At 37.2% G+C, this 14562-nt stretch overlaps 1 protein-coding gene across 8 annotated transcripts in view; it reads left to right on the forward strand.

Moving 5' to 3' along the window:
• MLLT10 (MLLT10 histone lysine methyltransferase DOT1L cofactor) overlaps positions 1-14562 on the forward strand; it is a 192956-nt gene that overhangs the window by 86878 nt on the left and 91516 nt on the right. For 7 of the 8 annotated variants that reach the window (XM_060192261.1, XM_060192262.1, XM_060192263.1 and 4 more), the window contains 2 exons: positions 854-947; positions 2672-2767. In XM_060192261.1, coding sequence (XP_060048244.1) covers positions 854-947; positions 2672-2767 — 190 coding nt within the window. The remainder of the gene's footprint in view (positions 1-853; positions 948-2671; positions 2768-14562) is intronic. The other variant, XM_060192264.1, reaches the window with a different exon arrangement.

A 14562-nucleotide genomic window follows, 5' to 3' on the forward strand; every position in this document is an offset into this window, starting at 1 on the left:
TCAAATTGACTGGTGATAGTTATTAAAAAAAACCTTGAATAGGGACCGGGTGGTGGTACACATGGCACAAAGCCGCAAGGACCAGCCTAAGGATCTGGGTTCAAGCCACCACACCACACCTGCCTGTGGGCAAGGGGGGGATGTCACTTCACAAGCAGTTAAGCAGGTCTGCATTTGTCTTTCTCTCCCTCTCTCTGCATTCCCCATCTCTCTCAATTTCTCTCTATCCTATCCAACAATAACTACAACCATAACAAACAACAACAAGATGGGAAAAATGGCTTCCAGGAACAGTAGACTAGTAGTATAGGCGCTGATCCCCAGGGATAACCCTGGAGGCAAGAAAAAAAGATCATGAACTTGAACTTTAAATTTCAGTTTCATTTCTTCCATTGTTTTTAACTGAAAAATACAGCTTATATTTTTCTTGCCTACTGGTTGTGGTGTCACTAGAAGCATTTAGAGCTATAAAATTAGTCTTGGCTGAATGAGTTTTTCTCTTAATAGCATGCAGCCTGTATCCATGAACAAAAACACAAATGTAACTTAAAAATCACTTGCAGGTTAGTGTGAAATTTAATTGATTGCTGCTGGTATAAAGATTTTTATTTTCCCCATTTCTCTTTAGCTCACCTTTCCCTCTCAATTTTTCTGTTTCTGTCTAAAATACACAGAGAAAGATACAGATAGTCACAGACAGACATGAGCACTGCTCAGCTCTGATTGATGGTGTTGCTGGGATTGAATTTGGGAGCTCAGAGCCTCAGGCACGAGTCATTTGCATAAGTGTTATGCTGTGTCCTCAGCCTAATGGTTTTGAGTTTTAATATATAACACCTCTGTTTATTTTCAGTGCTCAGTTTGCTGGGCTTCTTTGTGAAGAAGAAGGTAATGGTGCTGATAATGTCCAATACTGTGGCTACTGTAAATACCATTTTAGTAAACTGGTAAGAATTTGTCATGAATTTAATTTTAAATTGGTAATTACTAGTTTTGATGGAAAAGTTGACTTAACTTTATAAGACGTAGTAACAACTCCTTTGCCATTGAATTGTGTTTGAGATTAAAACTATTTTGCATGTTCTTAGTTGGAAATTAAAAGATGATAGTTTGATTTTGAACATTTAAAATTCTTTTATAAGATTGAATATTCTCAGATATTTTAACTTACAGTACATACTAATAGTAGTTACTGTTAGGCAATTTGAAGGAGAATATGTAAAATTTTATGATTCTCACATCTTTCTCATTTGCTTTCTTGCTGTTGATATTTATTTACTGCACAATAGTAAGATCAAAACAAGTCTGTTTTGTGACTGATTAAAGTCTAGAAGAGTATATTTAAGAATAGTTTGAGGAATATTTACTAAACTTGCATGGATAATGAACTTAATTTTATTTTAATAAGTGTTACATACTTTGTGCCCATGTCTTTCAATATTTCTTTGCTGTCTAATGTGTATATTTCTGTTCAATATAATAGATCTGTATAGTGAAAGTTTAAGACTTTTTTCTTCATTTTATTTCCTAATGGTTCTGTTCTTTGTGTGATCAGGATTATTTTTCTTAGAAGAAGAAGAAGAAGAATTAGGGTCCCATTCCACATGAAACGAGCATCTCATTGTTCTAGTATTCTGATTCCCCATATAAAATACTAGAGAGGAAAGAGAGAGTAGATATATATCTTGTGTGATATTGGAGTCTTAGATTTATTTTAACAACTGACAAGTTTTTGAGAGTTATAGGAGAATTTTTGTAATAGTAAAATGGGAGATTTTGCTTCTTGGATGTTAAAAGTGTATTTGGATCTTCATTTGCTAAATGAGAGATGTTACTGACAAAATAGAATTTTAAAAATGGGCCCTGGAGTTTATATAACAAGAATTTTCTAGTTATAATTGCTAACTAATGATATGATGTCTCATTTGTTAGTAGGGAAATATTTAATATTTTTGTACATTTTGCATACAGTTTATACACCTTTTTATAGTCATTTTATGTCTAGTTTAATCAGCTGTGTTGCCACCATCAAACTCAACTGTCAGATCATATTTTATGCAATCATGTAAGTATTTAAAGAGAAACCTATAACATGTTAGTAATACATTGAAACATGCATGTGCCTAATACTGACATTTCCTTTAATTTTTACTTAACTGCAAGGGCAAATGTTTAAAAAACTATATGCCTTAATGCTGAAAGTTTAATATTAAAAGCCTTCTTGCTTTTCCCAGTGGCATAAAGTAACTCTTCAAATATTTACTATTCTATTCTTCCAGCCCTGGCATCTTTCTTTAATAATGGCATTCATTGTGTTGGCTGAGACTTTAAACAAAAAATTACCATTTAAAATTATATTTAATTTCTTTAATTAATTAATTATATAACTTTCAAATAAGCTACTGCTTATTTGAAAATATGTCCTGTTCTCAAACACTTTAATCTACAAAAATATGGCATTAATGTATAATTTAGGGTTAAATTTTCCCTTATAATGTAGTAAATCACATATGAATGATGTCTAATCTGGATTCTAGTTTGAAATAGCGAGACTTCTTTTCTTTTAAGACATTTAGAAATATTCACACTTGAGTTGGTTTAAGCCTAACAAAAAGATTATTTTAAAAATTTATATACATATACATATATGTATATATATTTTCTTTTTTAGAAAAAGAGCAAACGGGGATCTAATAGGTCATATGATCAAAGTTTAAGTGATTCTTCCTCTCACTCTCAGGATAAACATCATGAGAAAGAGAAAAAAGTAAGTGGATTTGTTGTTGCTAAGTATGTAGCACCCCTACTTAATAGTTTTTTTTTTCCTTTTTAAAATAAATTTATAATTTTAATAGCTGAATGGAGAAATTGAAGTATAAAAATTCGGGCATAAAAAGTATTAAATGAAAGAGTAGGGTTAATATAATGCCATATTTGTGACTATAATTGTACCCATTTCTACTGAAAAATTTCACAATTGAAAAGTTTCAGAAGAGTTTTTTGGATTTGTTAATGTCATTTTGTGGAATCCATAGGTGACTCCAGCAATAATAGTTTGTTGCTGTTATCTGGTTAGATTATATGAGAGTGAAAATTTCACTAACCGTTTCCTATTTATGATAGAAGAATTTTGAAATTTATATATTCTTGAATATTTTTCTCCTCAGTGATACTAATGATTTATTATTTTTAATTGCCCATTGTCATACAATTTATTTGAGAATATTTTGTCTTTTAATTAAAACACTAAAAGCTTGCCTAATACTAATCTTTTTCTGGCTTGCCTCTTTTCTGCTTACATATTTTAAAGGATATGAATAATTCTTAGCAAACTAATAAGTGTTGTAAACTCATTCATAGGACATATTGGATCAGGAAAAAGGATACTACTGTGAAATGTTATCAACAAAGTGAAGCTACAAAGGACATCTTTAACTAGAAAAGAATGTTACTTTTATATATTTGACATAAATTAGTTGGAAAATTTTTCTACAGGTTGTTCTAAAAATCAAATAATCTAACATTCTCATGTCTACAAATACTTAAGATTTGGAAGGGTTATTGAATTGTAATGTTACTTTAAAAATAAATTTGTTTTGAATTTATATTTGTGTCTTTTTTCAAGGCAAACATTTAGAAAATTTAGTTTTGATATTAATTTTCTATTTGTGAATAAAATAACAATTACATTTCATATTCACCTTTAGAGCACTTATTACATTACACTATACTTTATGTTTTTGGTGGTCTTAGGCAAAAAGGATACATAGCTTGATTTTTTTTTTTTTAATGAGGGAACTTTCTAATAGTGATAATAGTAGGGTTCTCTTTTGCTACCTAGGTTCTATCTTGCTGTCTATTCTTTGGATCATTAAATGGAAAAGTGAAAGATTTGGTTTAATCTTTGAGATTTGGTTTAATCTTTGAGATTTTTAAGCCTTTTAATGAGTTTTATGGGGAGGTTACTATATAAATTGTTAAGAGGCATTGATTTATAATGTTGCACACCAGAAACTTATATACTAGTATACATTTATATATTATCAAACACTGGTATTATTTCAATAAAAATGTAAACAGAGAAGTTTTAGCAATATTTAATAGTATTTTTAGTTCTCAACAACTGCCCAAAACTCATAAAAAGCATAGTCTAGTTCATCCTCAAAGCAAGTAAAAAGATGACTGTCAGGGCTACATAGTGTACAGTGTTTAATTAAGAGTTTTTATGAGTTTTAGGCAATTGTTGAAAACTAGATTAAAAACATTATAATTAGCCCTGGAAGTGGTGTAGCAGTTGAGTGTTAGACATACACACAGGAGGTTTGTTTCATTGTCAATCCTTAGCAACACATGTGCCAGAATGATGCTCTGGTTCCGTCTCTTATTAATAAATAAATCTTTTTAAAAAATTTCATTTAGCTAACATTTTTAAGCTAAAATTTAGAAGTTGTTCTTTTCATCAGTATATAAATACTGTTTGAATTTTACTTATTTTTAAATTTATTTATTTATTTTTAATTTTTTTGGTTTGGTTTTACCAGAGCAGTGCTTGGTTCTTGTTTATCAGTGGTGCTATGGTGGATTGAACTTGGGACCTTTGGTGCCTCAGGCATGAAAGTCTCTTCCATAACCATTATGTTATCTCAACAGCATATGTAAGTTTAGTGCAGCTTGATTTTGTTTATAAAACTTAAAATCCATTTGAGTATTTTATTTTCTTAATGACTTGGATTTACTGATGATCTGTAAAGAGTATAAAATAAGCATACTAAATTTTATGTTATTAATCTGGTTTGCTTAGAATATGAGAATGGAGGTAGTCAGGAGGTAGTGCAGTAGGTTAAGCAAAGTGCAAGGACCGGTGTAAGAATCCTGGTTCCAGCCCCTGGATCCCCACCAGCAGGGGAGTAGCTTCACAGGCGGTGAAGCAAGTCTGCAGGTGTCTATCTTTCTCTCCCCCTCTCTGTCTTCCCCTCCTCTCTCCATTTCTCTCTGTCCTATTCAACAGTGATGACGACAATAATGACTACAACAATAAAACAACAAGGGCAACAAAAGGGAATAAATATTTTTAAAAAATAAATAGGGCAGGGTAGATAGCATAATGGTTATGCAAAAAGACTCTCGTGCCTGAGGCTCCAAAGACTGAGGTTCAATCCCCTGCACCACTATAAACCAGAGCTGAGCAGTGCTCTGGTAGGAAAAAAAAAAAGAATATGAGAATGGACTTTTCAAAATTGCTCTATTTTATGTTGTGTATGCCCATATTTTTTAAAATGATATGTACACACACACACACATATATATAAATAGGCATACACACACACACACACATATATATATATAAAAATAGGCACACACACACACACACACACCTCAGAACATTCGGGTTGTAATGGTACTAGGGATTGAACCTAAGCCACCTGGGGACCTTTGATATGTAAATTGGTGCTAGTCTAACACTTTGACCCATCTTCCTTGCTTGAAGGAACTTTATATTGGGGTATAATGTTAAGTGATAATATAGCTGAAAATTTGTGTGATGCCCTTTTATTCCTCCTTTTGTCTTTTTTTTAATTAATTTTTTAATCTATATTTATTGAATAGAGATACTCACAAATTGGGAGGTAAAGGGAGATAGATGCCTGCAGCACTGCTTCACCAGTTGCAAAACGCTTTCCCCCTGCAGGTGGGGACTAGGGTTCAAACTTGCACCAGCACCCAGACCCCTCTTTTTGTCTTCTATGAAAATATTTTTGAAAACTTTGTTAGGTAGGACAGAGGGAAAGGGGATAGAGAAGGACAGAGGGAAACATATGGAGTACTGTTTCACCACTTGTATTTTAGTAAGTATGAAATAAATAGTTTAATTTTAAATACTGTGTACTATGAGCTAAATAATACTACATTTTGGTGATATTCTTGTGATTTACAAAATTATATTGATGATAATTGTTCTTAAGACATTTGAATTTTATTTTATTTTGGGATTAAGTAGAGAAATTGAGAAAGGGGAGATAGAGTGGAAAAAGAGAAAGACGCCTGCCTGAGAAGCTCCCCTCCTAGAGGAGAGGAAGTTGGGCTTATTCCCGGTTCTCTGTGCACTGTTAGGTGTGCTTCACTGGGTGTGCCACTGCCTGGCCCCTCATGTTTGAATCTCTTGTCCTCTGAAATCTCTTTTTTTTTTGCTTTTGTTCTGGCATATTTAAATATATTTTAAAATGTCATTCATTAAATAATAAGTTATGATAAAGAATATTTATGGAGCCATGGGGCTGGGTGGTGGCGTATCTGGTTGAGTGCACATATTGCAATGTTCAAGGACCCAGGTTTGAGCCCCCGGTCCCCACCTGCAGGGGGAAAGCTTTGCCAGTGATGAAGCAGTGCTGCAGGTTGGTGCCCCTCTCTCTCTCCCTCTCCTCTCCTTTTCTCCCTCTCCCTTTCTCCCTCTCCCTTTCCCTCGCTCCCTATCCCTCTCTCTCTTTCCCTCTCTCTCTCCTCTTCCCCTCTCTCTCTCCCCTTCCCCTCTCTCTCTCCCCCTCCCTCCCTCTCCCTCTTTCTCTCTCTCATCTCCCCCTACCCTCTTAATTTCTGGCTACCTCTATCCAATAAATAAAGATAATTAATTTTTTTTAATTAAAAAATATTTATGGATCCAGAAGATAATTCAGCATGTAGGGTACACATCTTATTTATGTATTTATTTTCTTCCAGGGTTATCCCTGGGGCTCAGTGCCTGCGAGTCCACTGCGCCTGGAGGCCATTTTCCTCCCTTTTGTTGCCCTTGTTGTTTATCATTGTTGTTATTGTTGTTGGATAGGACAGAGACAGGGAGAGAAAAATAGATACCTGCACACCTGCTTTACTGCTTGTGAAGCAACCCCCTTGCAAGTGGGGAGCCGGGGGCTCGAACCAGGATCATTACACCAGACCCTGCACTTGGTGCCATGTGCACTTAACCCACTGCACTACCGCCCGGCCCCCAACAGCTTAGTATTATCCTGGGTTTGATTTATATCATATGGGGGCATCAGTGGATGGATGTGGAGTGGTGCTCTGATGGTTTTTCCTCTTTGTGTGTGTTTGTCTCCCTCTCTTCTCCTCCTCCCAAGTACCTAGAATGGAAATTTTGCTCAGGTGAATTGCTTGATTGATTTATACATGCTTGAGACCCCTGGTTCATCCTGAGAAGAATCTAGGCGGGGTATAGCGTGATTTTCTTTGCATTCTTGGTAGCAGTGTTCCTTCTCTCATTAGTGGGGAGATAAGATAATGGTTATGCAGGGGACTTGCTTGCCTGAGACTCTGAGGGCTGGGTGGGTTTGATTCCCAGCACTACTAATTTTCAAGTGAGAGTTTCTACTGGCAGTTTAAGGACAAGATGGAGTCTCTAAGCCAAAGCCAGAGTTGAGCTGGTCTCTAATCTTTGTGTGTGTGTGTGTATCTTTCTCTCTGCCTTTCATTAAAATAAATAAAACACTTTTAACAAGTACAAGTAATTAACATTTTGCAGTATGACAAATTACTCTAAAAATATTAACTTAAAACTAATAAGCATTTATTATCTCATAGCAACTATGGACCAGGAATTTGTATTTAGTTGGTGTGAACCAGGAAATAATGAGATTGTGTCATAATAAGGAAAACATTTATTTAACAACCATTCATTGTCTTGATTTGGATCTGTGACTAGGGACAGTTGTAGGTGAATTCCAGCACAACCAAGACATAAGTGAATTTTATAGGATCAGGCACAGAGATCATTACATGCATGGTCATTTGTGGTGACCCTTTTTGGATTAATTTATAATAAAAAAATACATTAATCCACATTTGTCTGTCTGACTGTTGGGCAGTACATTTTAGCCATAGGATTATGGTGTGTGTTGTTATGTTTAATAGATGATCGCTTGTTTTTTAGAAGTCACTTAATGGCTCAGTTACCTTAATTTTCACCTGAGAGTTTCTACATGACAAGTTGGACTCTAACTCAAAATAGGTTCTACACTGAGTATACCTTATTTATTTTTTAAAATATATTTCTTGGATAGAGACAGAAGTCAATAGGGAAGTTGAGATGGAAAGGGAGGGAGACAGAGACAGACACTTGCAGCACTGCTCAGGAAAGTTCCCCCAGCTGGTCCAGACTAAGGCCTTCCTTATACATTGTAACATATGTGTTCAACCAAGTGTGTTCCCCTCTGAGTACCCCCACCAGGTATTTCTAACTTAGGGTCTGCAGGTTGTCCCAAACTTGCAGAAGCAGAGGGAATAATTCTGTAAGCTCACATCAACATTAAATAATTTGTCCAAAGTTAAGTGTTTGGGAGTAACAAAGATATACATATAAGAACTGCAAATTGAAAGAAATTAAAATATCAATATTTGTAGCTGACATAGCAATATGTAGAAAGCTCTAAAGACTCCATCAAGAAAACTATTAGAAATAATCAGTAAAGGGGGTCGGGCAGTAGCGCAGCAGGTTAAGCACACGTGGCACGAAGGGCAAGGACCGGCGTAAGGATCCCAGTTCGAGCCTCCAGGTCCCTGCAGGGGAGTCGCTTCACAGGCAGTGAAGCAGGTCTGCAGGTGTCCATTTTTCTCTCCCCTTCACTGTCTTCCCCTCTTCTCTCCATTTCTCTCTGTCCTATCCAATGACAATGACATCAATAATAACAATGATAATAACTACAACAATAAAACAAGGGCAACAAAAGGGAATAAATAAATTAATTAATTTAAAAAAAGAAAAAGTACAGTTGCAGGATACAAAATCATGGTACATTTATCTACACAAACAGGTCAGAGAAAAGGGAAGTCAGGGAAACAATTCCATTTATAATTGCATCAAAAGATAAAATACTTTGGAGTAAAGCTAACAGCAAGTGAAAAGACTATAGATCATTGTAAAAACAAAACAAAAGGGTGATGTCAAAGAACAGGATTTTATGTACCAGCAAAATTAATATTTTTTAAATGACTCTCCTACCTAAGATGATTTATAGATTCATGTAGTTCCTATGAAAATTCTGGTGGCATTCCTCAAGGAAATAGAACAATTCTAAAATTTACGAAACCACACACAAAAAACCTATTAGCTATAGCAATTCTAAAAGAAAAGCAAATAAATGAAGACATTACACTCCCTGACTTCAAGCCATTATTACCAAACAATATTTAAAACTGTGGTATTAGAATCAAAACAGGTATTTAGACCAGTGGAATAGAGCCCAGAAATAAATGCACATATAAATGAGCATTTCCTATATCACAAAGCAGGTGCAAAGTAGAAAAAGCAACAAAATGGTTTTGGGAGTACTGGATAACAACTTGTAAAAAATCATCACATAACACCATACATCATCATTTAACACCATACATAAAAATAAACTCAAAATGGTTTAAAGACTTGGATGTCATACCCCAAACATAAGTTTATGTAGTTACATAGAAGAAAACAATACATTTCAGGACCTTGGCATAAGAGATTCTTGAGACCCAATCCCATTGGCAAGGGAAATGAAAGCAAGAACAAGCAAGTAGGACTACTTTCAAATTAAAAAGCCTTTATTAGGGCACCCGGTGGTGGCACGTCTGGTTAAGTGCTCACATTGTGGTGCACAAGGACCAGGGTTCAAGCCCCTGGTCCCCACCTACAGGGGGAAATCTTCACGGGTGGTAATGAAAGGGTGCAGATGTCTCTCTCTCTCTCCCTATCTTCCCTACCCCTTTCAATTTCTGTCTCTATCCAATAATAATTTTTTTTAAAAAAAAAAGCCTTTTAGGGGTCTGGGCTATAGCACAGTGTGTTAAGCACACATGGTGCAAGGAGCAAAGGGCAAGGGCGAGCGTGAGAATCCCAGCGTGAGCCCCCAGCTCCCCACCTGCAGGGGAGTTGCTTCACAAGCAGTGAGGCAGGTCTGCAGGTGTCTGTCTTTCTCTCCCCTTCTCTGTCTTCCCCTCCTCTCTCCATTTCTGTCCTGTCCAACAACAATAGCTATAACAATAACAACTACAGAAGGGCAACAAAATGGGAAAAATGGCTTCCAGGAACAGTGGATTTGTAGTGCAGGCACTGAGCCCCAGCAATAATCCTGGAGGCCAAAAAACAAAAGCTTTTGTTACACTGAGAAAACTACAAAAATAAAATGGCAAGATAGCAACTTGAGAGATGGTATCATACATCACATTTCCAACAAGGGGCTTGATACTCAAAATATAAAGAATTCATACAGTTCAATAGTGAACAACTAAGCAATTCAGTAAAAAAAAAAGTTGGCAAGAGATCTGGATAAACACTTCATTAAAGAAAATATGCAATGACTCACCTACCTATGAAAAAATACTCAACATCACCTGTGGGAAATTCAAAGTAAAAACTCCATAAAATACTTATACTACTGACAATAGCATACATGAAATAGATTGGAAACAAGTGCTAGGGAGAATATGGAGAAAAATGAATTCTGGAGCCAAGCAGTGGCACACCTGGTTAAGTGCACACATTACAGGGACCCTGGTCCCCACCTGCACGGGGTGGGGGGGGAAGGGGGGAGAGAAGCTTTACAAGTGGTGAAGCAGGGCTGCAGGTGTCTCTCCCTCTTCTCAACTTCTATCTTTAATAAAAAAAATAATATTGTGGGGCAGGGGTAGATAGCATAATGGTTATGCAAACAGACTCTTATGCGTGAGGCTCCAAAGTCCCAAGTTCAATCCCCTGTACCACCACCATAAGCCAGAGCTCAGCAGTGCTCTGGTAAAGCAGCAATAATAGTATTGTGGTCTGGGAGATGGCACAGTGAATAAAGGCTTGAACTCTCAAGCATGAGGTCCTGAGTTCCATTTCTGGCAACACATTTACCAGAGTCCTTTCTCCTATCCCTCTCATAAATAAATAATAAATATTTTTAAAAAGAAAAGAAAAATTAATTCTGATACACTCTTGGTAGTAATGAAATAATGCCATGGAGTGTCTTAACAGAAAAAAAGAGCTGGGAAGATAACTCACTTGGATAGTGCGTCTGATGCCATGCGCACAAACCAGTTTACAGCCCAGCCCTTACCACGTTGGAAGAAGTTTCAGTGATGTGGTCTCTTTCTCCCTCTTCACTTTTTATCTGAAAATTGGCCCAGAACTGTGAAACCCCAATGATACCCCCCCAAAAAATAGTATTACTTTAGGATCTTGCAATACTACTACTACTAGGCATTTATTTGAAGATCATAACACTAATTTGAGAGAATATCTGCACCAAAATATTCATAGCAGTAGTATCTGTAATAACCCACAGACAGTGTCAACCCCACACAGAATCTCAATTCTTTTAGTCTCATCTCTAAGTGAATTTGCAGTTGGCAGGAAAGACTGCAGGTGGTGTGTTAAGTTAGAAGCTGCCATTCTTAGCACAAAATGCCCTACTACCCTATTTCTCTTGTCAAACCAGGCAGAGTTCTTATGGTTTGCCCTTAATGGTTGTCCGCTTGTTTATCTCCTGTGGTCAGTGTCGGTGAGCACCATCATCATCTTTATTACTATTCTTATTCTGCCACCAGGGTTATGGCTGGGGTTTGGTGCCTGCATGCCTCTATTATTCCTGGTATATTGAAAGAGGGCGACAGAGTGTGAGAGAGAAAGATAACTACAGTAGTACTGCAAAACTACCCATCCCTGGGGGCCTCGACACAGATGCTCTCACATGATAATGTATGCGTCTTAACTGGGTGAGCCAATACATGGTGCCTAGTTGAGCATCTTTTTTTAAATTTGTTATTGTTTAATAAGTGTTGGTACTTTCTGTCCATACAAGATAAATCCTGGTTGTTACAGAGAACTAAACCAAAGCAGGTTTTAAGAAAATTCTCTTACCTAGAGGAGGTTTAACAATTATCAGAACATCATTCGACTAACTGTGAATGGGGACTTAGTCTACAATTACCTCCTCAATTCCTTTTTTTTTAAAAAAAATATTTATTACTGGACGGAAACAGAGAAATTGAAAGGTGAGAAGGTGACAGGAAGAGAGACACCTATAGCCCTGCTTTACCACTCACGATGCTTTCCTGATGCAGGTGGGGACCAAGGGCTTGAACCTGGGACCTTACACATTGCAATGTGTGACTTTAACCAGGTGTGCCACCATCTGGCTCCCCAATTTCTTTTCATTATCAGTAAAATAAAGAACCATCAAGTGTTGAACAGATAATTCCTCATTATGTTGGTTACTCATCTCCAGGGACTTCCTTCATATTCCTTTGATTAGTTCTGTGTATTCTCCCAATTCCACAAAGCCATGCTTTTTTTTTTTTTGCCTCCAGGATTATCTCTGGGGCTCGGTACTTGCATCACAAATCCACTGCTCCTGGAGGCCACCTTTCCCATTTTGTTGCCCTTGTTGTCACGCTTGTTGTAGTTATTGTTGTCATAGCTGTTGTTGGATAGGACAGAGAGAAATCAAGAGAGGAGGGGAATTCAGGGGGAGAGAAAGATAGACACCTGCAGAGCTGCTTCACTGCTTGCAAAGAAACCCCCCTGCAGATGCGGAGTCGGGGGCTCGAACCAGGATCCTTATGCCGGCCCTTGCACTTTGTGCCATGTGCGTTTAACCTGCTGCACTACTGCCCAGCTCCTTTTTTTTTTTTTTTTTAACTGGAGCACTGCTAAACTCTCAGGTCATAGAGTCATAGTGGTACTGGGGACTGAATTTGTGATCTTTGATACTTCAGACAGGAAAGCTTTTTGCATAACCACTGTGTTATATCATCCCAGCCATGCCTCTTAACAGTACTGCATTCTCATCCCCAGATTGTCAGAAATTGTGAAAAAGTACAATAGTACTAGGGTTTCCCACTATTTATAATTTGTTGGAAGACAGGAGGATTTTGGATCAGAGATGTAGGACAATTTATTACTTACAGTAATGATACAGTAGCTTTTTTTTAAAATTTTGGTATTTTTATTCAGGACTCAATTTTCATTCCTGAAATATATAGGTCACTTGGATAGTACACATGCTTTTTTTGTTCTCCCCATTTTTGTTGCTCTTGTTGTTATGTTTTTATTGCTGTTGGATAGGACGGAGAGAAATCGACAAGAGGAGGGGAAGACAGAGGGGGAGAGACGGAAACCATGATAACAAAGCTTCTGCTAGCGCCTTGGGGCCAGGCTCAGCTCTGGGTCATGCCAACGATTTTACTGGCCCATCAGTATATGAGTTTCAACACTTATTTTTTAATTTTTATTTATTAGCTTTTTAAATTTATTTTTATATTTATTTATTCCCTTTTGTTGCCCTTATTGTTTTATTGTTGTAGTTAATTATTTTCGTTATTGATGTCGTTGTTGGATAGGACAGAGAGAAACTGAGAGAGGAGGGAAAGACAGAGGGGGAGAGAAAGATAGACACCGGCAGACCTGCTTCACTGCCTGTGAAGCGACTCCCCTGCAGGTGGGGAGCTGAGGGGAGCTCGAACCAGGATCCTTATGCCGGTCCTCGCGTGTGCTTAACCTGCTGCACTACCACCTGACTCCCAAATTTAAAAATTTTTTATAGTTATATTAGCCTTTCCAATTTAACAGCAAATGTGAACATATCATAATATTTATTTCTGGTTAATGTTTTAAAAAGACACTATGGTAACAGTTGCCTCACACTTTACTTCGATAACAACTACCACTATTTTTTTTTCTCTCCAGGGTAATTGCTGGGTCTCAGGGCCTGCACCATGAATCCACTGCTTCTAGAGGCCATTTTTCCCCCCTTTTGTTGCCCTTGTTGTAGCTTCGTTGTGGTTATTATTTTTGCCCTTGTTGACGCAATTCGTTGTTGGATAAGACAGAGAGAAATGGAGAGAGGAGGGGGAGAGAAAGGTAGACACCTGCATACCTGCTTCACCACCTGTGAAGCGACTCCCCTGCAGGTGGGGAGCCGGGCTCGAACCAGGATCTTTCTGCCAGTTCTTGCGCTTTGTGCCACGTGCGCTCAACCCACTGTGACCCCCCAACAACTACCACTATTAAGGGGATTGGGGCGCCATGCAATTGAAACATGTATCAGTCATACTTCTCTTAACACTGACCTGTCAAGTTTTTCCAATGCCAGCCATAATCAGTGGTTTTTGCTCATTTACTTTTTTTTTTTTTTTTAAGATTTTATTTATTTATGAGAAGGATAGGAGGAGAGAGAAAGAACCAGACATCACTCTGGCACATGTGCTGCCGGGGATCAAACTCGGGACCTCATGGTTGAGAGTCCAGGGCTTTATCACTGTGCCACCTTCCGGACCACACTGCTCATTTACTTTTGAGGCCTGGCTGAAGAAAAATATTTGCATGTTAAAATTTAAATTTTAATATATCCAGTCAAAGTGCAAAAAGTTCTCTCATATCATTTGAAATAGACAACTTTAAATACTGTGCTATTTTTCAATGTAGGTTTCTCCTCCTTTTGAGGAACTTACAGTAACTGTATTCATCCAAATGCTTACAATTGCTATCCCAGTCTTAATTTCAATTTTTGGCTAATTTTGGTAAATTCTACTACCCCAACTTTCACTGGCAATGTT

This window comes from Erinaceus europaeus, chromosome 6 (genome assembly GCF_950295315.1).
Source record: "Erinaceus europaeus chromosome 6, mEriEur2.1, whole genome shotgun sequence".
In the NCBI taxonomy this organism is placed as follows: Eukaryota; Metazoa; Chordata; class Mammalia; order Eulipotyphla; family Erinaceidae; genus Erinaceus; species Erinaceus europaeus.